At 41.9% G+C, this 24,704-nt stretch overlaps 1 protein-coding gene across 1 annotated transcript in view; it reads right to left on the reverse strand.

The window, feature by feature from the left end:
* Positions 1-1,405: 1,405 nt before the first annotated feature.
* Positions 1,406-24,704, reverse strand: part of MEP1B (meprin A subunit beta) — a gene marked incomplete at both ends in the record, with an annotated part of 36,126 nt that continues 12,827 nt past the window's right edge. Inside the window, 9 exons of the mRNA XM_081996427.1 lie at positions 1,406-1,670; positions 2,632-2,825; positions 10,466-10,667; positions 13,071-13,323; positions 13,776-13,958; positions 15,661-16,128; positions 18,784-18,999; positions 19,768-19,920; positions 23,075-23,293. Coding sequence (XP_081852553.1) covers positions 1,406-1,670; positions 2,632-2,825; positions 10,466-10,667; positions 13,071-13,323; positions 13,776-13,958; positions 15,661-16,128; positions 18,784-18,999; positions 19,768-19,920; positions 23,075-23,293 — 2,153 coding nt within the window. The remainder of the gene's footprint in view (positions 1,671-2,631; positions 2,826-10,465; positions 10,668-13,070; positions 13,324-13,775; positions 13,959-15,660; positions 16,129-18,783; positions 19,000-19,767; positions 19,921-23,074; positions 23,294-24,704) is intronic.

The raw sequence follows: 24,704 nt of genomic DNA on the forward strand, positions 1-24,704 counted from the left end.
TTTGTTATGAAGATCAAGTGGCAGCTTACAAATGCTGGCTGTAACCGTCAGCTGCCTGGCAAACTGTGTTTTTTGGGCCATGGACCTGGGCTCCTGTGGAGCTAGGAATATCAGGGTTGGCATCTTCTGACCCATCAGCAGGGACTCCTGGCTGTCTTGGTCCCAACACCTTCCTCCAGCTATCGAGGTCTGTCTGCCAGCGGCGAAGAAGCTGATGGCTGTCGGGTTTGGGGGGCTGAGGGGGAAGAAGTGTCTTGGGGCGAGCTGTGGCCATGGCGGGGCAGCGCTGGTGGAAGTCCTGGGTTTGGTCCCACCGAGTGCCGTGTCCCTGCTTGTGACCGCTGGACTGAACGGCACCACCGGGGCAGCAACACCTCAGACCAACGAGCAGGTACCGGCGGATTGCCTTTTCTCCATCTGATTTGACAGCCTGTCAAATCAAAGAGCACTCTTACTCTGGTGCTCTTACTTAAGCCTCCTAACAGTTCTGATTTAACTGTCTTTCCAATAAATTGACGAAACTAATTTCCCATTTCCCAGGAGTATTTGGGCAATTAATTGTAAAAATACTTTGTAAGTGCAGGAGCATTTATCTCATTCAAGTTCATTCCTGCCAGAGCTTGAAAGTACCAAGATTCAAGTTTACTGGAGCAATTAGCACCTGACATCATCAGCAAATATTTAATGACTACCCCAAACGCCCATCCCGGAGGTCTGGGCCTGCATCCTGCAGTCCCCGGACCTGAAGGGGGTGACCACGATGCTCCTCCTGCTCACATTTCTCCCGCACATCCAAGGAGAGGAGTGAGGGCTCTGCCTGCTGGGACCTGCCTTTCCCCTTCCGTAAGAGCACGCCTATGGACGTGCGTGGAGTTGCCACGTTGTTAAACGTAACTGAAATTTGAGGTTTAATGACAAATAACCCCTGCTGCAGCTGGGACAAGACCGTCAGCAACGGGACTCCTGCTACTGTGCCGCTCCGTCGGAGATGACCCAGACCCGGAGGGGTGCGTAGCTGCTTTGTGCACGGTGACTCCTGGGGTGCGACGTGCGAAAAATCGCCTGCGGCCAAGTACTTTCAAATACTTTCAGCGCCCCTTGAGACAAAAGCCAAAAGTGTGTGGGGGGAGAGGATGTTTACTGTGCTCCTGTTTAATAAGCTAAGGGCAGTTAATGCACTCACAGGTACCGTACAAGTTATTCGGCAGAAATTAATCATTCACATATATGTTGAATAAAATGGTAGGAAAAAAAGGTCAGGATTTCTCTACTGCTTACAAGGCTATTTAATTTTTTTCCAGTGCTCTAAGACCGGTGCGCAAAAGGCTTTAGCCCCACAGCTGGAAGGTGGCAAAGTGGTCTGCTTTCCCCTTTAAGAGGTGATCGTCGCATTGCAAAACCTTCCCTAAGCCACTTCCACCATCAGCGGGCGGTGGCCAGGAAGGCAGTTGGCAGCAGCCGTAACTGCTGATGACGAAACGGGTGCTCGGCCTTGCATCTCCAGAGATACCGAACCTCCCGTCTTCCGAGCCCTAAAACCCTCCTGTCGTGCAATGGGCCCCGCGCGCCCGGCTGCGCGCTGCGCGCCCGGCTGCGCATCGGCAAGCACCCGCGCACCTGAGCTCCTGCACCCCGGCCCGTGGCGTTTTGGTAACAAGATCTCGATGCCACTAAACAAGAAATGGAAAAGCGTTTTATAGCTGAAGAATATTTGTGGAATAGCGGAAAAAAAAAAAATTTCATTTTTAGCCCAGCCAGTCCTATTCCACCAGATGACTGAGGTGCTGTGGGAAACAAGACAGAAAGCAAACATGCAAGTAAGCCCAGCCACAGTCGATCTGCGAGTGATCTGGCACGCCTGCGACGTGGTTTGTGCAATATGGGTGTAAATCAAGGCAAGTGGAAGGCAAGATAACACGCTTTTAGGAAAGCAAGTGGCACCACCTATTCTAGGCATTCAGGCGTGATTATAGCTTAAATGAAAACATTTCTGTGACTTTGCTGGCACGAAGGGCGGAGTGGCTTGCTCATTTGAACCCCAGGGGAAAAAAGGTAAATAAACCCCAGGGGAAAAAAGGGTAAATAAGCCTCTATTCCTCCTTTCCTCACATTTCATTTCAGCAATACCTTTGAGGTTGCTGGGACTACATTCAAAACGGATGCATCTTTCGCCATTTGTATTGCTCAGAAATTCAAATTTCTTCCAAGATTCACTCTTGGGGGGAAGGTGGTTGCCAGGCAGTGCTCTGCAGCTCTTTCGTGGACAGGGTGTAGCCAGCGGGGAGGTTTGATGTCGACCAAGTGGCTCTGCAGTCACTCCCACCGTGTGACTGCACAGGGTCCCGGCCCGGAAAGCCAGCGTGGGGCAGAGCGCCGGGACGGGGCAGCCCGGCTTCTCCTGGCAAGGGGGTTTGGGTGCAGGATGGGGACTTAACTCCCAAGGGAAGAGGACAAATATTTATATCTGGTCTTCAGTGGCTCTGTGAAACAGAGCGTTGCTCTCCAGCAAATCCTCCAAGGCAAGAACTCTTATTTATTGCCCCCAGCAACAGCTTATGCAGGGATGAGCTCTCCGTAGGGACAGCAGAGCCAGCACCATGGCTTTATCCCTTGGCGGAAGGAAGGGGTTACCCTTCCAAGTTTTTCTTCAGTCTTTGAGTGACAAAGTATGTTTTGTGTGATCCTTGTGCCGGCACAGCCTTCACGCCGCCCTCGCTGCCGATTTCCCAGGGGAGAGCTGCCCAAAGAGGCTCTGCAGGGCTGCGGTCGGGGCGGCCGGAGCTCTCATGGTGCTTGTACATGCGGGACGTGCCCATTGCTATAAGCTAATGGAAGTAGGCTTAAAACGGACATGAGTAGTGGCAACTGGTCTTGCTGTGAGCTGGGAATCTATGAAAAGCAGAACAAATGGGTGGGCTGCTGAGCGGGGGGAATCGTTCATGCTTCATCTTGCAAAGGAGCATCTGCTTGGGAGACGTAGTCTGTAGACTGGGCCATGCAGTGGCCCATAGTGGGTATTTTCTTTTTCCATTCCTCCCAATCACACACGCTAACGCTTATGCATGATCATTATTCTCTTGGCCAAGGCAAACCTGCAGTTGTCCTGAATGCCTGCAGAGTTTGTTCCTTTACCAGATGAGATGACATATACTCTCATTTTCTCTTCCTCTCCTTACCCCCAGGTTACCTTGGCAAATCTTTTCTGGTGACAAAGGCATGACAGTAGCAGCCAGAATGAAACCTGGCTTCTAAGTGGCAACAGAGACTCCTGCCACAATTAATAAACTCAAGTTTATTAAACAACTTAATAACTCCCAAACTTAATAAACTAATAGCTTACTTACTTAGCAAACTAAACTGAAGTTGCAATGTTATTTTATGTAATTCATAATGCTCTGTTCTGAACGAGCAAACGTTATTTACATGAGTGAAAGCTGCCTCCAAACCCAAGTGTTCACAACATGACAAGAAGTATGAAAAAAAAAAGGAATCACAGATGAAGAGGGAGACGTGTTGCTGACAAGATTTGATCTGGCTTTTTGTAGCATAGACTGCATGGATCCAGATGGTGTGGAAAAAAAAAAATTAAGGGCAAATGCACATAGACAGAGCTCTAGCAGAACAAGATGACTGGTTCTAGTTACATATTAGTAGCTGCTAAGCAGAAATTCTGCCATTAAGAAGTTAATCAAAATGTTCCATCAAATTGTTTAGAAATAAGATTCAAATCTGATAAAGAACACACAATCCTTTTTTCCCATGAGTATTGCACTGGAAGAGCAACCTTGTTTATATATTGTATGATTAAGCCTTGCAACCTTGGGAAACAATGATATTTGATTTTGTTCTTTTTAAGTTCCAGACTTTCAAGTTAAACTTCTTTGACGCTATTGATGCTATTTTGTTTTCACAGTAGGTGAAGTCAAAGGCAGAGATCAAGCGTGGACCGTTTCATCTCAAGTGGAAGGAGTTTAGGAATGGAAACTCATCTGCAAGTTTATGATACCAGTTATAGTGTACATGTTGTAGAGTAATGAACTTTGACTGGGGAGAAAAAAAAATTCCGTGAAACAAAATAAGGAAAAAAATAGAAAAAGGGGGCACTTCTGATGGTTTTGAAGAAGTTTAATACAAAGGAGACCAATCCAGATGCACTCCAGCAAATTATTAATCTGGGTGTAGGAGGGGTGATTAGTCTCTCCAAGGAGAGCAGCCACATGGAAACTGTCTGCTGCAAAAAATTCATAATCTTCTTGCACAAAATGAATCATTAAAACCTGACTTTAGAGCTGTCTTTTGTAATAAACTAGACTATATGAAAGAAGTGGGAAAATTACATCACCATATATTTAATTTTTTTCATAATTTCATAGCACAATCTGAGCAAAATACAGATATTTTGCCATTACTGGATCAAATACTACAAAAGTCTCAAAGCGACAACTCTAGATTTGAGAAACAGCAACTGACTGCATGACTGTTCAGAAAAGGCAGTTTATTTGGTGTTTATCTTCTCCTTTTGAGACACGAATCTCTGTACTACTGGCACTGAAGATAGCTTGAGAACACGGTCCAAGTAGACGGGCGAATTCAGACCTCATTTATGCGAATCAAAGGTACTCTAACTGGCACGTGGCACTCACGCCTTAGCAAAAGCCCCTGAGTTCTAACAACAGTGGAAAAGGAGCGCTGTGGGAAAAAAATGGAGAAATACCACTTCTCTGTTCTGATTTGCACCTGAAAAAAAAAAAGTGACAACTCCCAACTCCTGCCCTGCACCCTGGAACCGTGTCTACCCGGCGTGGGTGGTATGAGGCACTTGACATGCTTAGCTGAAACAGGAGAGCTAGTGTCTAGGATCAGTCCCTTTTTTGCATTTAGACAATGCAGTGCCAGACAGACTGTTAGACATTATGATTCAGTTATTTGCTACTTCTGCAAAAGCTAGACTGAGCGAGCTGATCCGTGTGATGCAAATAGCAGTGAAATTGGTCTAGTTTGCCTATATCAGGAATATGAGGCTGCGTATACTGTTTAGCATAGATATTAGGTGGCATGCCTAAAAGATTTTCTGCAATGCTGAGATTCTTGAAGAAAGACCGGTAAGTAGCTAGACCAACAACCTACCTTTTTTTTTTTTAAACTCCAAACCTGAGTCAGTGATTTGAATGTTGGGGTTATTTTATTTTATTTTTAAGCCCATGCTGTGACTCCTGACGATAGACTCAGCAGTGGTGAATGAGTCATGCACACAGCTCAAAACACAACGTGCACATACTCTGCTGGGTCCAGCCGTACAGCTAGTCCGGAGCCCAGAAAGGGAGGAGCAGAGGAGACAACATTCACTTAAGGCTGGGACTTTGCTAAGGGGGCACCCACCACGTACCAGCAGAGACCCACACTTGAATGAAGGACGGGAGCGGTGGAGTTGACCTGCGGAGTCAATGTCCACAGCTCAAGCCCTTGCTCTGCACATTATGGAGACCCACTAACAGGCTTTTTACACTAGTCCTGATCTGTAGAGAGTGGAGTGTGCCTGACCTGCATGGCTCCAGGGATGGAGGCAGAGCAAATCCTTGTTGTAAATTTTAACCTGCATCACATTCACAGTGTGAAAAGGACGGGAAAGAGAAGTGGAACTTTGTCCAGATTTAACATCATTTTACTATCATATTACTATCTATCTATCTCAGTGATTTCATACAGAGAAGCTGTCATTAAAGATTTTTAGTAAAACTTTCTATGAATAAATCTGCTTTAAGAAAGTAAACTAAACACCCAGTCTTTCCGTGAAGTGCTGCAACCCCATGTATGGCTCTCCACCTGAGCAATGCAGCATCTGCTCTGTGATGACTATCGATATTATCTGTAAATGTGTCAAATATATGTCTCCAAAATTAAGCTGATTCATTATAAATAATGGACACAGTACTAGTAACCATATGTAGAAAAATCTTTGTAAAGCAAGGAAGTAAGCTCCAGAGGAAAGCCATAGGACCTGGGCTGGTGAAGCTTCATTGCTGTTTTTACAAGAGGTGACCATTACCGAGACATTGCAACTTCAACCAGTTAAATTACAAATCCAAGTAAAGCATACTCATAAAGAAGAAAACTCCAGTAGAAATGCCTCATTTCCTAAGCTGCATATATACTTTTAATCTCTTGCCTCCTTTCTTCAGAGAAAAATGCCATCACTGTAAGTCAGTCAGTCAGTTGTCCTACAGCTTTTTAAGAAAAATGTATTTGTTCGGGAGCATGAGCTAGTAGTATAACTTTTGTGATTGACAGACAATAAAGTGTAATATCGAATCTGATATTGGACTTCCTGAGTAATTTTGCTGCACTGAAAATGGAAAAAAATTATTTTTCCTCTTGAGTATTTTTAGGTCATTTAATGACATTAATAAAACCTCAGTCTCTTTTGGCTCTGTGGAATCTGCACACCACTGAAAAGCGAGTTGTTCTTACTTACTGACTGGGAAATTCAGTTTTAAATTGTTCTCCTCACTGATTCCTGCTTGAAATGAATACGCAGAAGTTTAAGGTTTTTTTTCCCATCGAAGTTTACTGTTTCAGGACATACCCTATGCTGTTTGTATCTATCTTGCACAATGTATTGTAATATATTGCTCTACGTATTAAAATTTCTTCTAATGAAAGCACAAAAGAGCTTACAGTTCGGGTAGTATTTATGCCATTTCATGTAGTCTGTATTTCAAAAAGTATAAATGATCTCTGCAGTCACAAATCCGGTAGTTCACAATTGAAATTATTAAATGCTCACTGATTATAATGTTAAGGGTTTTAGCCAGGGTTGAATTTATGAATAGTCGTCTCATTTGTGTCTTCTTAACTCCATGTAAATCTATGTGCATGTCTTAATTGAAGGCGCATTTGAAGGATGATTTGCATGAATACTGCTGACGAAGACATGTCAAAATAGGAAAGTTATTTTAAGAAAGACAGCTATAGTAGGGTATCTTCCTACCCAGGGTGTTTGTTAGCTCTGACAAATCTTGGTTAATTTTGTCTGGCTGTTTTCATGAATCTTTGGATTCCAACAAAAGCTGGTAAAACCAGCTATGAATGCTTTGAATATAACTCCATTTCAGAGAATGTTAATCAGAGGAGGACTACGTATGTAATGTCGGTACAGAAGCATACATATCTGTGGCTCTGTGCTGTGCAGTAGCATTTAGAGGAAGACTAGTTCCTTCATCAAATTTCCATACATTTGAACTGCTCTTGCCCAGAGTTAGGGTAAACTGCATGACAAATGTTATGATCATCAACATCCATTCCAGGGAATCAAAGTAGCTGCTGACCTTTAAATGTGAACATATTCACATACCAGTCTACCAACCATCTGGTGTGACCTGACATTTCTATTACTGGCACTCCTGCCTCTTGCAGCCCCTCTCCAAAACACGGCAAATGTGATGATCTGTGCCCATGGTGACTGCCATCTTCCTCTGCAAACTGTCCTCGGGGAAGGACACTTTGCCTCCCCTGGCCCTTCGCCTATTTCCATGCCTACTCTCTTGTCCAAACCACACTGGATTTTAGCCCTGCTTGTCAAGGGTGCTAAGGGAGCCACCAAATCCAGCAGCCCCAGGATCCCTCCTCCCCAGCCAAGGTGCCCAGCCAGGAGCGGTGCCAGGTGATCTCTCCATCCCAGCCCCAGGTGTGCAGCCGCTGCTCTTGCTTGCAGGTCTGGCCTGCAGCAAGGGTGAGTGTGTATCCGAGAGACACAGGCACAGAGACGTCCCTGGCGTGGCTGGCTGCACACACACAGAGGTAGCGGCAGCCACCTAAAACACCACCTGAACTCACACAAATGCAGACAGCCCCATCCTCCTCCTCCCCTCCAGCCGATCAGAACGGAGGTTCTCCGGTGAAAACATGTACCCTCATTCTCCACCTCCATAAGCACACCCACATTCACTGGGCTGAACGTTAGACCAGCCTCTAAAACTGTTTAATATCCATGCCTGGACCTGGGGTCCTTTAAGTGCTATGCAGGTCACCTCCTACTTGCCAGACAGAGCTGTGTGATGCCAAACAGACGCACACGCTTACACGCTCGTCGCATCAGCACTCCCACAATCACAGATCCCTTAAATCTCAGTCTGCCCAATATCCATGCCTGCACCCTGGGTTCCCTCACCAGCCACTGGCTCCAGCCAAGCCTTCCAGGTGTGGAAATGTATCCTCCAATTCACCACCTAGTCCAGCTTGAAGTTTGCTCGTGGATTATACGTACACACACAGAGGATTAATTTCACTGAACAAATATAAACACACTCAGATATCTCCAGCTGTCGGCACTCAGACCTCTCACACACCCACGTACAACCTGATCCCTCCAGCTGCTGCCACCTAGACCTAGAGTTCTGGTGCCCATGGCATCTCCTCCAGTTGCTGGCGCTTGGACCTTTCAATACACATACAAAACACACACACCAGTCCCTCCAGCCACTGGCATTTAGACCTACAAGCCATACGGTCCATGCTAGTCCCTTCATGTGTTCATACCTAAACCCACAGGCCCTAAGACCTCTGGTTTCCTCTCTGGTCATTGTCACACAGATATCTGTTGCAGGCCAGTCTCTCCAGTTGCTGGTTCTATTTTCCCCACTAGTTCCTCACTGATGCACCGTGATCTTTTCCCCTTTCTTTTGGATCCTTTGGCCTTTCCCCTAAACATCTTATAGTCATTTTTACATAAGCCTATACGCCTCTTCTGATAGCCCATATCCTAAGAAGCCTCAAGTATCGCATAATACTCATGTTAATCATGTTTCCCCCATCCTATAAGTTAAAAATTGTTGTTCAGGTTGATATTCTTGAAGGCTCTGCCTGAGTAGTTCCTTTAATGACCCATCAATCATCAGCTGAGGCACTCTGGGTTCTCATTATTGTCTCTGTTGTGACTTCCTCATTAATGTTCATGCGTCTGTATGGTTAATTTATCATTTTCCTCATTACTTGTTATTTATTTTATAGTGAGTAGATCACAACCAAATAACTTAATGAACTAGATGCTCCCACACTCCACATACCCTCACACTACTGACTGACAGCTGTTGCAGGACTCAGAACCGCTGGGTACCCCGTGATTACAGGGTTCAGCTCCCTTTGATTTTAGACATCTGTATCATGATAAGATAGCAAACCCAGACTTCACTGTGTTGGTTGAAAGTCAGGATGCAGTTTTACATGTTTTCTCCATGTTCAGGTAGGCTTAAAGGACAGGGCAGGCATGCCATACAACGTATTTCCATCTTCCTGCATTGCACGGCGATACACAACACTGTCAGACACTTTACTGACTTTAGCACAGTATTTTATCCAGATGATGAATTATTTTCCAGATTTTACAAATTTTTATCATGGTGGTTGAGATAAAAGTAACAGAAAGAATGATGACATCGTTGTGGTTTTTGCAGTGATGTTCATCTTGTGTCTTTGATGCTTGTTTGCATTATCTTCAGAAGGATGTTCTATTCTAAATGAAGAAGAAAAAAAAAAAAACAAAGAAAATAAACCAAACCCAGATCTTAAAAGTGTGTAGGGAAGGGAAATACATGTATAATATTACCTAGAAAGAAATCTAAATAATTTATTTGAAGGTCATAAAGTAACAGTGTCAAGTATCTGGCATTTTGCAGAGGTACTGCACCTCAGCAGGACATCACATAAAAAATATTAGGACAAAACTCAAAATGGAAGTCTGCTCTCTGAAAGGCCATCCCTCTTCAGTTTGCTTACAAAATTTCTCCTGTGCCTTGTGAGTCCCTCTAAGCTGTGACATGTCTATTTTCAAGACTAAGTCTCTGTTTAAACTAAGAGTCCAGATGCCTGGCCCTTCATGAAACTTCCTGTCAAAACCTGCCCAAATGTCTCTGCTATTCACTACATGACCTTTCAGATCCAGTCATTCAGATGATAACTTTAACCTACTGTCTTCTTTTAATTCTCCTTAAGTCACAATTTCCACGGCTACTTTGCTCCTTGCACAAAAAATAGCCATTGAACACAGAAACTGGTTTTTACATTTGCTGTTTGTTTTGGCATTTTGGGTTGGGATTTTTAGCACTATACCCAGGTGGTTTAAGGGGAGATCTTTAGTAGAAAATGCAGGAATAGTTTAAATACAAGTCCACAAAGTGGAAGACATGGTTTAGTTACAAATTGAAAGCGACCCACTTTGTTCAAACTCTCCCACTCAATGTCGGCTGCCATCAGTGCAGTAACACTGGTGGGGGTGATGGAGGAGAACAGTTTTGAATGAAGTGGCTTTTTGATGTTTGATAAATTAGTAGTACTTAATGGAGCTCTTTAACTCCAAAGCTGGGGTCTTCAGACTTTAAAAATGTGACATCTTCCAATTTCCTTTTTTACTGTATGTGTACGTTTTTAGTAAATATATATATATCAGTGTTGAAAAAGGCAAAATACTTACTTCTTCTAGACTCAGGCTCTCACCATTTTGCTTTCCTTGGCTGTATTTCTTTTTAAGGCACACCGCAGTTGTGATGGTGACAATAAGCATTACAACAAATACAGCTATGGTTGAAGAAACAGCTATTATAGTGTTTTCTTCAGTTGAGCCTTTCCTTTCACACTTTTCTCCCATGTACCACCAGTTGTCACCTGCTGGACACCTAGAAAGTAAAAGAACAAACTTGTGGTATCACCTAAAGATTAAAGGCATTAAAAGGGCTACTTAAAAAACAAGGGCACCCTGATGCACTATGTCCCAAAGCATAATTATCTTAAAATGGACTTCTATTTTGAAGTTGTCTTGTGTGCCCTACTGTTCCTTACACATTTGGATGTGCATCTTTCAGATTCCCGCTGTTTTACAGGTCATGTCTTCAGAGAGAGCCCTTGCCAGAAAACTCAAGGGCCATCCTGATCCTTTTGACTGCTTAACACTTGGCTGCAGCTGATCTATAGAGCTGCTACGACAGAATGGTCATCTTTTGATATGAATAGAGATGCCCTCTGGATCACTCACTTCACTTATCATCTGCTTCCTTTTCCTTGAAGTTTATAGCACTTCTGTTGATAGACAATCCACTTTCTGCTCCATGAAACTGATACCTGTCACTAGCACCACTGTCATGTAATATTTGCTTCCACTATTACTAATTAGCCTCGTATCCTGGTGCAGTTCTGCCCTTTGTCATGCTCAGTTTTTACACAAAGCCCTTCTATCTTCTTCACTCAGTCAGTTTTAAAAAGCCTTTATAGGAAGGAGTGGAATAAGCTCCTAGGGCAAGTGGTCCAGAAGCTTTACACTGCTATTTTTATCCAACCAAGCCACATTTACCACCCTCCAGAAAACGTCATCCACCTATTTCCTCACGTGTTCTTTGCCTTTTTAATTCTAAGCTCACCTTGGGCAGCAATTCAAACCTGCGAGGTAAATGGGGTGGAGACCACAGGCCTGACTCTCAAGGCATCTCTGCCCAGAGAGCAACTGACCGGAGCTTAGGAGCAGGAATTGCCCAGTTCTAGGACTGAGCTGGCCACAGATGTTCCCACCACTTCTCCATTAGTAGATGTGCTATGTTCTGATCAGATCTTCTCATTGCCGAAAGGGGCTTATTTTCAAATTTAAAGAACTTGTATGAGCTGCCTCTGCCCTCCCCCAAGACGAAGGTAAGGAAAGAAATTAACATCCTAGCGGTCATCTGGTTTTAGGACTATAAACAACCTCCAGGCTTTGATTCCTTTACCTTATCCAGCATCACTATCAGCTCCGAAACATTTTATAGTGAGCATATGAGGGTCCCAATGATCTAACTGAAAAAAAACGTATGTGCAGTACCGTTGAGTGTACACCTGCCCTATCTTTCTAACCCTGGATGTTCCTAATGTTACAGGTCTTCTAGTTCCCGTCTAAGCCGTTTATTCAGAACTATACGTTCAGCCCTGAAAATGAGTCCATCTGCAGTGCGCTGCAAGGATGCTCACTCTTGGGGGACTTCATGTGATCCAGCTTAAATAGGGTTACGTATCACATCCCCCCTCGTTTCGCCATAGAAAACCGGAGCGGAAACTGACTGCTGTTCACACACTTCTCTAGGGTGGAAAGTAGGTCACATAGGCACTAGAGCTTCAAATAGCCCAGCGATGTCAGAGAATAAAAGTTTTCTTTCCATAATTTCAAAATCAGGCATGACATTCAGCATAACTTTTTTTTTGCCTTCTTGGAACCGTTTCTTGACATTTACTCATATTTGTGACCTGCTTCTTATGGGTTGCACAAGAATTGTTTTTTAAAAGGTTTCTAAATGGAGAGATAGAACACTTAATGAGTCATCCTGGTTCTCGTTGCTCTTGGACTTTAGATGTTTGCCTCACAGCACTCTCCCAGCCTACCTGCCCTTGCACAGCATCACATAAGGTTACTATCTTCAGCCGTAGAGCCTGTTGGAGAGCTGGAACAATGCTGGTCATCCAGGTGGGTTACATAAGTGTATCCACAGAGAATTAAATAAAAGTTCGTATTAATTTTCTTGCAGGGCAAACAATCTTTTTAGTCCTCAGCCTTCATCTCTGGTTTCAAAGGCAAGCAACTACACTTTGGCAATTCCTGGTCATAATTTACAGTACACAATATTTCTGAATCAAATTCTAAAATAATGTCTACACTGCTTCCTGCCTGCAAAGTCTTGAACATCTTTTCTACTGATATAAATGCCATTTTGTTTCAGCTGCATTTATAGTTAACTCCTATAAATTTGCTATAGGGACTTCTAAGGAGATGTACAGTCCATTTTATAACATTGGACTCATACATTACTGAAAACAATAAATACGTTTAAAATACAATTTACAGGGAAGTCAAGCAGAGAACTTCAAAATGGTCAAATGCTGACATTAGGAGCTTTGTTGCCCAAACTGGTTATAAGTTTAGTCTCACAGTAGCAGTTGGAAATATTTGCCTTAATCAGCTATAGTCTGTCTTTCCTCTCATTAGGAACAAAGATTTATTCTGCTAGAAACTTTCATTACTCATCCAAAAATTGCACTTGAGGGTGAATAAAGGCAGTTACCTGCACACCGGTTCTTTATCTACAATAACACAAACACCATCATTTTCACAAGGGTTGTCTGAGCAGAAATTGGGAACAGAGGCTGTTGTGATGGGTGTTGTGGTGGCAGTAGGCTTCGTGGTAGGTTTGGTAGCAGTGGTGGGCTTGGTGGTGGCAGTGACGTTAGAGGTAGGTTTGATAGTGTTGGGACTGGTTGTATTCATAGCAAAGGTGGGTGAAACACTCGGCTGAGTTGATAGTAGATGTGATATATCTGCATAATAAAAACACAAGAAATAAGGTCTTTACTTCATGGTATTTTTCTTCTTATTCTAATAAGAAGTTCTAATAGCGGAAAGCAAAGAGCCTGGCCATAGATATAATGGATAAATAGTCTTTTTTACCTTTCTGGAGCATGATGTATTTTGGAAATGTCCTCTAGATTTTTTTAGAAACAGCCAATTTTATTCAAAAAGTACTCTATTCAAAATAATTTGCATAGGATTAACATTGCTTTATACACCCTTCACATGAGATAAAGGAATTATACAGTGCATGTAGCTATCCACAAATTTATCCAAACATATGATTTGACTTGTGTAGTTCCAAAACTGCTCCTTTGCAAAGTACATCACGTGTATTTATATCCACAGCACTAGTGACTTAGTAAGTATTTGACGCTCCATGTTTACTGTATCATAAAGAATATCAGCTATGTTTACATACCTTCCATTGTTAAAAGAATATAAACACTGTCGTCTTTAATAAAGTTACGGCTTCTAAGTCTCTGATGGGTTAAGAATGCACTCGTTCCACTTCCTGGACCTCTCATGAATGCAGTCCCATTGGGAAAATATGCTATGGATCCCACTTTATCTGGCCTATCCCAAAAATAACTTGATGAGGAATCTGGAAAAAAAAAAAAAAAACAACTGAATGTGAGTGTGGGACTACTCTGTATTTCTTTCTCAGTAGGGTCCCTTCCTTCTCCGATAACCTCTGCTGCAAAGTAGTACTGAGGCCTCTCTCAACAACCAAGACAGACTGCATCCTACTTTGCCTGCTTCTGCTTAGTTGCTCATGGATGTGATGAATATTGAGAAGATAATGAATTACCTGAAAGTCAAGGAGTAGGAGCAATGCTGAACCTGCCTACAATATTTGCAGATTTTTTTTGCCTGAGATTCCACAGTGATGAGATGCACAAGTCAATGGAGATCTTCAATGGCTTGGTTTAGCCTGAGGTATTGAGAAAAGAGCCTGATGGAGATGGGGTTATTGGAGAACTAGTTGAAAACCTGTTGTATTTTCTTTTTAGTTCTTTTAAAGTTTAGTGAGCAAGAATTTGAGTAGCACGCGAATTATCTGTAAAAAGAATTAATTCAATGCTTCTCAAAAGAGAGCATCTCTTGATGTAGATGTAGGGCAGAGAGTACCTGAACAACCTGAATGGTCACAGGCCACGTATGTCCCCTCCACCAAACCCTGTTCTAAATCTCAAAGCTGAGCTTGACTGTCTATGAAAGTATCTAACAAAGGGACAAGAAACTGCCTACTCCAACATCTCTGCTGGTTAGAGAAAAGATAGGAATTACAAGGCTTCTCTTGGGAATCTGGGGCAATATATGAATAAACAAGGGAGAAGGAGCAAAGTGCAAACAGACTGCACGGCCACAGCGTCAGGGAAGGAAAAGGGCTGAGCACTATGGCCATAACAGCAGAGAGCATGGGGAAAATGTCAACCATCTATGAAGGACCTGGTGTGATGCGTCTTTCATTTACAGGGGAGGACATTTGGTCTTCCTGGATTACCCACATTGCTTTCATGTAGAGACAGTGTCATAGAAAAATGAATGTAAATTATTAAATTTTTTAAATAATATGGTGTATTAGATATTTTTGTGCCTTCCTTGACTAATGTTACAGTTTGAAAGCCCAGGAAACTAATTCAGTGGTGGAGGGAGTTTCTTTTGCCAAAACTCCTATATCGATGCAGAAAGTCATTTTGGCTTAAATCCAATCTTTATCCAATGATGAATATGGGGTTTTTCTTTAATGTCTCACTTTATAGAGATTCCTACCATTTCTTAGAGTTATATCTTTACTTCAGCTGCCTCCTTTCCAAGTTATTGTGGACAATTGCTCTTATCTTCTCATACCTTGAACAAGTACAGATTATGTAATATGAATCAGTACTTTGTCCATCTGGAGATTTGCGCTGACACCACTGTACCTTTTACAAGGAGGGAGGGGATTTGTTTAATAGCTGCATTTTTATCTGGTATGAACTGTGTGTATTGCTAATTCAGTATTTTTCTTTTCAAGCCTTCTGGAAAACTTCCATTCTCATTAAAGCAGGTATGAATGCATCTTCACAGAGCATATGAGAGAAATTTTAGGATTGGGTCAGCCACCTATTTCTTATGCAAATCAACTTTGAAATCCAGGGCCCCAGCTTAACATACTTGTACATTAAATTTTTTGTCTGAAAACAAATGAAACATTCCGGAAGTGAAAAAAATTGCACTGATTTACACAAAGAGAAAATTTACCTCCTTACCTTTTGGCTGTGTTTTAAATATACTAGATAGCACATCTGATTTCAACTAACCTGATAATTTCAGGGGGTCGGTTGTTATGCTCCTTTGGTTTGACATCCGTTGACGAATATCAGGATGCTGGTCAAGCAGAATCATGGTACCTTGTTGCCATGCACAGGGCCATTGCAAGTGATCATCATTTGCTCCAGAAATCAAATACAAGTACATTGCTAAATTGAATGGGTTATCAGTGGTCCCATTTACAAACAAGCTGACCTGAAAAGCATATCCTTTACTAGAGTAAAAAGGTGGACTGTATATTGTTCCTGCTTTCCCTGCTGGACTTGTGTTGAGGAGATGTGTGAAATTTCTGATATGCCAGACGTGGTGTGGACACTGAGTTTCTGACAAGTTGATGTCATCAATAGAGAGGCCTCCGTTTGAAAAACCACTTCCTCTCATGCCTTGAAACACAACCCGGAATTTACTTGTGACATTCAAAGAAATATGATGGAGCTGCCAGTAACTCACATGTGAACCTGAAAAACAAGGGTAGGGATTTCTGAGTAAGCAGTACAGTCAAACACTACACAGGTGTATAGACCCTATACCAACACTGTGTAAGAATTTCTCAGTTTGACCGACACTGACATGATGGAATATGTCTCCTGTATAGCTAGTTTTTCAGTGCAAGATCATACTGTCTCAATTCAATTTTTCAACAAATTTAATATGTGTAGCAGCTCTTTAATTTGAGTGAAAACAGTGTTAATGGTTTTTAAGACTGCTTTTTCTTTTCTATTTTTAAAGAACATTGCATTAGATTAGTCCAAATGTTGTGATAATTAAATGCACAAAGATGGCTGTCACCTGTATTATGAAAAAGAAAAAACTTCATAACTCAAGTAACTGAATAACAACATGTCTCAACAAAAAATGCTACAGAGGATTCTGGGAGCCTATAAATACAAGACTGGTTCTTTCGGTTGTTTTTGTACATTTAAATGGTTTGTCAAAAGTTTGCCTATGCAGAAGCGCTATTCACCCATCAAATGATTAATGGTACTAAGTTCAAATTATAGCCAGTCATTTGCAAAACCTACTTCATGTGATAAAACCTCACTGCGAGTCGGATTCTGCATCCAAAAGTGCCTGCTCTAGCAGATTCCACTTGACTCCCAAGAGCGGTGTACGCAAAAGCAAAGACCTCTGCACAGAAGCCTTGTAAGGCAGGTGAAAGTAGGACATACTTTGTTAACAGTATGTGCAGCAAAACAGTTTATTTTGCTGTCTGCCTTATGCTCAGCTGCACGGAAGACCAGACTTTCAGCTGCATTTGTGGAATAACAGTGCCAATCCCAGGCACAGAACTCATGCGTCATTCTCCTAACAATTATAAACACAACACAACGGTTCTCAGATACGAGTCTTAATTTCTTGCCATTTTTCATTACCATTATAATTAGGAAGAAAAAAAACAAACCCAGAAATGAGAACAAAAAGCACCCCATTGTTTTCCATTAAATTTAGCATAAGCTAAAGGTTTTTTGAACTGCACACATTATATGCAAGACTGGGGTTTCTGACTCATGTTCAACGAGCAGATCAGCTACTGTGCTGTAAAATGTCCCACAGCCTCCCCTGCTCCCAGCTGAAGGCCACCACAGCTGCCACAGACCAGCAGAAGGGGTTCAGGGCTTGTCCCTCAGCCTCTCGAGCATGGTGGTTCAGTGCAAACGCATGAGCAGCTCAGCCAGGATGTCAGATCGTGGCTGGAAAGGGCTGCAGTGTCACTGTTTCTTCCCATCTGTTGACTGCGTTGGTGAGGGTAACTTCTCACATGAGAGAGGTGAAACAGCTTGGGGGAAAAAAATTATCTTAGGAAATATTTCTTCACTGAGAGGGTGGTCAGGCATTGGAACAGGCTGCCCAGGGAGGTGGTGGAGTCGCCATCTCTGGAAGTGTTCAAAAAATGTGTGGATGTGGCACTTCAGGACATGGTTTAGGGGACATGGTGGTGCTGGATTAATGGTTGGACTTGATGATCTTGAAGGTCCTCTCCAACCTACTGATTCTGTGATTCTGTGATTCTGTGATTCCTGAAAGTCCTACCAGAGATTATCAAAGTAGGATGCCCGTTTGGACACACATATGAGATCAGAGACTTAAAAGGAAATTATGGGTTTGAGAAAGCAGGAATGGTAGATGGGACCTAATATATGTGAAAGAGTATTTGTGAAGAAGGCTGAAGTGTGGAGAAAATAATCTTGGCTTCAAAGTAGGGTTCTGAAGAGTTTGGAGGGCGCAGACTGATCTGAAATCTACCTCTGCCTCAGCAGCCCTGACACTTATATTAAGGACTCCTGGTGGCAGACAGTGATGCCGAAAGCATCCATGTGAAGAAAAGAGTGGAAAAAAGAAAAGAAAAAGAGGCATGAGCAGTAGCTGAGCCTAAAGACACAAAAAGAGGCAGATACTTAGTAAAAGAGCCTGTTCAGACCCTTATGTAACCAGAAGATTGAACTAGTTGTAGCTGTAATGGAGACCAAGTAACAGTTAAATATTTGAGAAAGTAATTTAATCATAAGGTGTGTGGCAATTCTAGCTTAAAGAGCTCTTGCCCATTAACTGATCTCAGTTGCTCATTCTGCAGGCCATAGGCTCCTAAAACCATAAGAACTTAATTTTCTTTGAACTACAACTCAAGTCATGATCTGCTACTGATGTATTTCAGTTAAGTCATTTCAAACCTTGCTTAAAAAGTAAGCTAAATTTTATTTATCTTTTTTAAACTGGTATGTTACGTACTCCGGGGCACTTCTACTTTCCATTTCTTTATTATTACTTTCTTATTCATTGTAATTTACTCTAATGACCAACTTCATCTGTTGCTATCAATACCAGCAATTCTAGAACAGTTAAAAAGACTGTTCATGGAATTTTAGCTATTTGGTGGGAAAACTATCTTGATAACGCAAGAGTTTGTAAATTGTGGTAATTGATTATATTACAGGGAAATGGCTGACTGAGGATCCGTCAAGTATAATTCCATCAGCAGAGAATCAATTGCATAGTTAGAGAAGAAACCGAAGAATAACGCTAGGAGATGAGTCACTTTGCTACAGTATTTTCCCCCAGTACTTTGAAAAGGATATTGAGTATAGATTAAACCAAAATGTAATTTTATTCCATACCTTTTATCTCTTCAATGAGTCTCAAAGTACCGTTCGGATGGGCTGAAGTATACTCCCTGACCCAAACATACAGCCGGTCGCTTTCGTGACCATTGTTATAGAAATAGAATTGTAAGCACTGAAAACCCCTTTTGGGATACAGAATTCGGCTCTCCAGGAGAGCTGTGCTTCCCTCTGCTCCAGCGCTGGTGTTGAAATGCATGAAGTAGCCAGAATCTGCCAAAAGTCAACGAGAAATGAATGGTAGAGGAGAGAAAAAACCCCAAAATTTTCCTGGCGTACTGATATTCTTAATGCTGTGTCTGTGTTGTAATAACACTAGAAGACATGGTCAAGTCAGGGTAAGGTAGATCCTGTAGGAATCCCCAGACTGAGGACTGTTACCTGTTCACGTTCTCCACAGGCAGAACTGTTCTCCTTGCAACTTTTTTTCCTCATTTGGCTGTCTCTAGCAATTTGTACTCAAAAGCATGGGCCTTTACACTTTACCCAGTGCCAGTAATTCACAGCTGAGTCTTTCTGTAGGACTGGTTTAAGCTCCTGAACTCATGATGTTTTCTCTGACAGGTTCAGAAACAACTGGTTATATTCTTGATTAGTTGTTCACCTGAGTCTTGATAATATACACAATTTCTAAATCCCAATCCTTTCCAAAGACTTACTGAGCAATTATTCAGAAAAGCAGCAATCTTTCTGGTGTGCCTGTACTATACATTAGAAAATTTTATATAGTTCTCGTGTCAGGATGTGACACTAAGACTAGAAAACAGATCAAAAGAGGTAAGAACATTCAATCTTTTCAAATAAGCACAAAATCGAATGTACCACATGATGTCCCTAAGTATGTAGATTTATGTTGCTTAGTTAAAAATTAAACTGTAATTTGTCAATAAATAAACAGAGAACAAGGCCAAGATCGAAGTCAACTCACATCCCTCTGCAGAAAATATTTCCCAGAGAGATAAGAACAGTCTTTTCTCATACCTTCACATTCTCCCATATTAGTGTGGTCAGTATTTGGCCCAGCAGGAACACGAGACAAACGCTGCCAATCACTGTTATCATCTGAACTTTGAATCATGCCACATATATTTTCAAGTTCAAAACTGCATGTGTCCATGAAGCTTAGGGAGGAGGCTATAACATTAAAAAAAAAAAAAAAAGAAAACCCCAACTTGTGAATATTACACAACATATATTTTAATCCCAAATGTCCAAAGCCAAGGGCAGATAAAGACTAAATGCAAACACCAAATAATCAGCGGCTTCAAATACCATCAACATTCATAGGTATAATAGTCAGGAACTCAAAGCGTTTGGCAATTAACACTGACATTAATAAGATGTCGTCAGGACCACTCTGGGCACTCAGCGAGCACAGGAGAGTGCCAGCTAATTATCATATCACACCTTTTATTTATAAAAACAACACTAATACCAGGCCCAACCCACCCACCTTCACACAGCCAAAAGGTCCTGAGACTTCGCGTTGGTTCCTCTGCCTTCGCTGGGCCAGCCCACACATGGCCACAGGTTTTGATAAAAGCTCACTACTGTATCGGCTGGAGTGCTTATGTTGGAATATGGTAGAGCAGAAGTTACTTCACTGCAATGGGCAAACCTTGATTTTCAAAATGCTGAACTGAAAAAAACATTTGGCAAAGGTACATTTGGGAACAGTTGGCTATCTCATCTCATACAAATTGGTAAGATGTCTTGCATATAACAAGTGAAAAATTAAGTGAACTGTGACTGTGACTGTTGAATAGGAAAGGGCAAGTACTGTATGTGTTTTTCTCTGTCTAAATCAAACCCTGGATGGGTGAGGGAAGACACAGTCCAGATTTATCCCTATTCTTAGATTTGTTTCTCACTGTACCATGTCTGAGCTCTGTGTAACACTGGCCATGATTTGACGACAATTAAATTAATAAAATGTTGCATGATTACTGCTTTTCAAACTACGTATAAAATATTGCGACAGGTTTAAAGGTTTCATTGCACCACAAATTGGACGTTGGGTGTCAGAAAAATCAACCTCAATGGCACATCAGATGTTTCACTTGGGGTGTAGCTCAGGGAAGTACTTGTGTATGAACTGCTGCCAAATCAGTTGTACTGCTAAGGTTTTTTTTTTACTGTCCTCATAGAAAGCTAACAATCCTCTACAAGTTTCACAGCTATCAGAAGTGTTGTATGACTGACACCTTTTAAGATATAGTATTAGTATGATGTTATAAAAAACAAGAAAAGATTTTCATAATAAATGTTATATTGACTGCTGGAGAAAAAAAAAAACCAAACAGCTAGGGTGTCAGCAAGAAGGTAAGCAAAAATGGAGAATTATTACATGAAAGAACTCTCTGAAATCAAAATATGAAACAAAATATGAAATCAATTTACCCCAACAGGAAAGCAGTAGCCTGAGTACTTTAATTAGAAAGTGCCTGCTGGCATGGAGTGGTGACCTGAACAGAAGAGAGAAAACCAAGACCCAATAGCTTGCAATGTATTCCTTGGATTAATTAATTAAATAGGGGGAGCGGGCACTGCTTGAGGTGGGTTTTGAACTCCATCTGCACTAAAAGCCAGATACTTTCTTGGTATGTAGTGAAAGGCTGGACTGGGAAGAAAATACATGGGGGATGAGTGCTGAGTTCTAACTTCCAGTGGCTGAGGGAAAGCTCGTGGTCTGTTCTAAGCGACTTGCTAGAAGGGGAAAGCAGACTAAAATCTACTGTTATCATATGGCCTGAAAGGCAGCCCTGAAGAAGAGATCAGAACAGCACTGAAGTATCATCAGTCAGGATTTCTTATGCTGTGGGTTGGTTTTTTTCAATTTAAGAACCAAGTTTCCCATTTTTAATGCGATTTCCTAACCACATGGGCCTTCAGCAGAAATTTGGCTTAAACTTTTCTTTAAGTCATGTTCAGCAGAAGAAGAAATCTTTTGATTCCTCTGGGAGAATATCTGCCACCCAAACCATGTTTGGTGTTCTCAGTCTTCCCTCTAGCCTGAAAGGACCAGTCTAGCAGCTGGGTGGGCGAGGGCTGGGACCTGTGAAGCACCCGTCCTCCCGGGCACGGGGGCCACTTAGGCAAATGGCGGGTGATCTGAAGACCACTTATGGATCTGCAAATATCATGCATGCTATATGAAGCCAAGGGACAGACTGGGGAACAGAGCAGATCCTGATTGCACTGAAGGTGGTGGCAGTTTTGTCACTAATTTCAACATGACTGGGGCTTATTTCACTTGGGAAATGTACCTATGGCTTAAGAATAAAGTGAAAATGTCATAAAGTATTTATGTAATGCACAAGAATGATGGAAAGTATATAAGATTAACGTCTTTAACATCCACTGTTAAAGACATCCTTAGCTGTAAGCACTTCTGTAACACCTAACTGACTGTGCGCCAAGTGCTGGAAGCTAAGACTGCATGTAAGTGTGTCCTCAGTTTAGACCTCTGTGGACAGAAATATTTTCATCAGAATTGTATGCTCAAAAAAATGCACTGTTTTAATAAAACAGTTTGATAATTATTTAATGTATTTGTAGAACAAGGCTTAAAATGTAACTGTAAACCAGTACTCACTACTTGGGATACTGAGTCAGTAAAGTAAAAGTTTCCATCTGAGTGTCAGGGCACATTTGATGCAGTCACAATTACAGAACTGTATTCCAGTTTGGTGATAGAATTATCTATATTTCTCTCTCTCTTATTATCACTCAACTTTCTAAAATAAATCTCGCAGGACCAAACAACTCTGTTGACCACTTTTGAAAGAGACTGGGTTTGAAACTAAGAATAAAAATTTTAAAAGTTCAGATTTCCTTCATAACAGCATCTGCACCCTATTTGCATGAACACACACCCTGTCTCACAGATTGCATGAGAGCGGGGTAGGTAGGATAGCCACAGCAAAGATGCTCATTTCTCTACAGCTGGGGAATAATGGGGGAAAAGAAAAAAAATCTTTGTGCAGAAGCACACATTTTAAACAGCCACCCAAGGGATGAACAAAAATCAGCTGCTGAGTGAAGCTGTTTTTTAACTAAAGGTCAGACAAGATTGCACAGTAAACTCTGCTACACAGCAGTGTTTCTGCAGGAGGGCTAAGTTATTTCTAGCTGTACCATTATTTTTGGTGTTTTTAACACAATACACTTCTCCAAATATGTTAGCATTTCTTTCACTTGTGCCTGGATGACCCCGGTATGTATGTATCACCCTCATTTCTTTCAAATGCCAGAAGCAAACAAATAGAAAAGAAATGGAGAAACTTACAGCAATTGTACAGCCGGTTCAGTTTCTGGAGATCATAATCACTGAAATCCATTCGCTGTCCTATCACATCCATGAAGTCTGGTATGTTAGTGATGATGGTGGGTTCAGTTCCATTCCTGAATGCATTTTGGCTATAGTGCATCACAGAAGTATAGTCATAGGGAACGTTCAGGAAGTCTGATGTTTTATCATCATATTTCTTGAAATTATGATCTTTACCTAAGTGGGAAAAATAAAAGGAAAGATTGTTTGTTGCCCAAGGGGACCAAATTTTGATGTACACAGTCAAAATGACAGAGAATCCATGAGATCCCCAAGTATTTTTTGTAGTCATTTCACAGAATCACAGAATCACAGAATCACAGAATCACTAAGGTTGGAAAGGACCTTCAAGATCATCAAGTCCAACCCTTAATCCAGCGCCACCATGTTCCCTAAACCACATCCTGAAGTGCCACATCCACACATTTTTTGAATACTTCCAGAGATGGTGACTCCACCACCTCCCTGGGCAGGCTGTTCCAACGCTTGACCACCCTCTCAGTGAAGAAATTTTTCCTAATATCCAATCTAAGCCTCCCCTGGTGTAACTTGAGGCCATTTCCTCTCATCCCATCACTTATTACCTGGAAGAAGAGACCAACACCCACCTCACCACAACCCCCTTTCAGGTAGTTGTAGAGAGCGATAAGGTCTCCCCTCAGCCTCCTCTTCTCCAGACTAAACAACCCCAGTTCCCTCAGTCGCTCCTCACAAGACTTGTGCTCCAGCCCTCTCACCAGCTTCTTTGCCCTTCTCTGGACACGCTCCAGCACCTCAATGTCCTTCTTGTAGTGAGGAGCCCGAAACTGAACACAGGATTCGAGGTGCGGCCTCACCAGTGCCGAGTACAGGGGCACAATCACTTCCCTACTCCTGCTGGCCACACTATTTCTGATAGGTTTTTTTTTTATTTACTTGTACTTACTTTGTAAAACTATTTTATTTCTCATCTAGAGTTATTTACTTTCAGCCACTGAAACATAACATGAAACTGAAACATAACATGATGACTTCTGCTGGATGAAGGAAAGCTTTTTGCTACCAGAAATCTTTTCCCCATAAAACTACCCGCAAACTTTGGTGGGCTTGTGATACCCAAAAGTGGGGATGCTGTTTCAGTACTCAAATTAATGCAATTTGCAACTGTAATGACTCCCTGTTTCGAACTGGAAGTGTTCAAAAAACATGTGGAGGTGGCACTTTGGGCCATGGCTTAGGGTTCATGATAGTGTTGGATTGATGGTTGGACTTGGTGATCTTGAAGGTCCTTTCCAACCTTAATGATTCCGTGATTCTGTAATCTGTATTATCTGATTGCTGGTCATTTTAGCTCGCAATAAACAAGTTAGAGTTGTCATCAGATAAACCTCCAGAATTTAACTTCACAGATATCTTCTGGAGTATGAGCAAAAAACCATTACTAACTACCCAATGGAAGGCAAAGTTTTAAATGTTTTAAATTAGTCAAAATACGGTAACTATATTCTGGTCAGTGTAAAAAAGCTGCAGCGGTTTCAAATGGCTAACAATAGCACAACTTGTCATTAAAGAGTCAGCAAAATATAATGGAAGTCAAATAACAGAGTCT

This window comes from Phaethon aethereus (genome assembly GCF_964289735.1).
Source record: "Phaethon aethereus genome assembly, chromosome: 2".
Lineage (NCBI taxonomy): Eukaryota > Metazoa > Chordata > Aves > Phaethontiformes > Phaethontidae > Phaethon > Phaethon aethereus.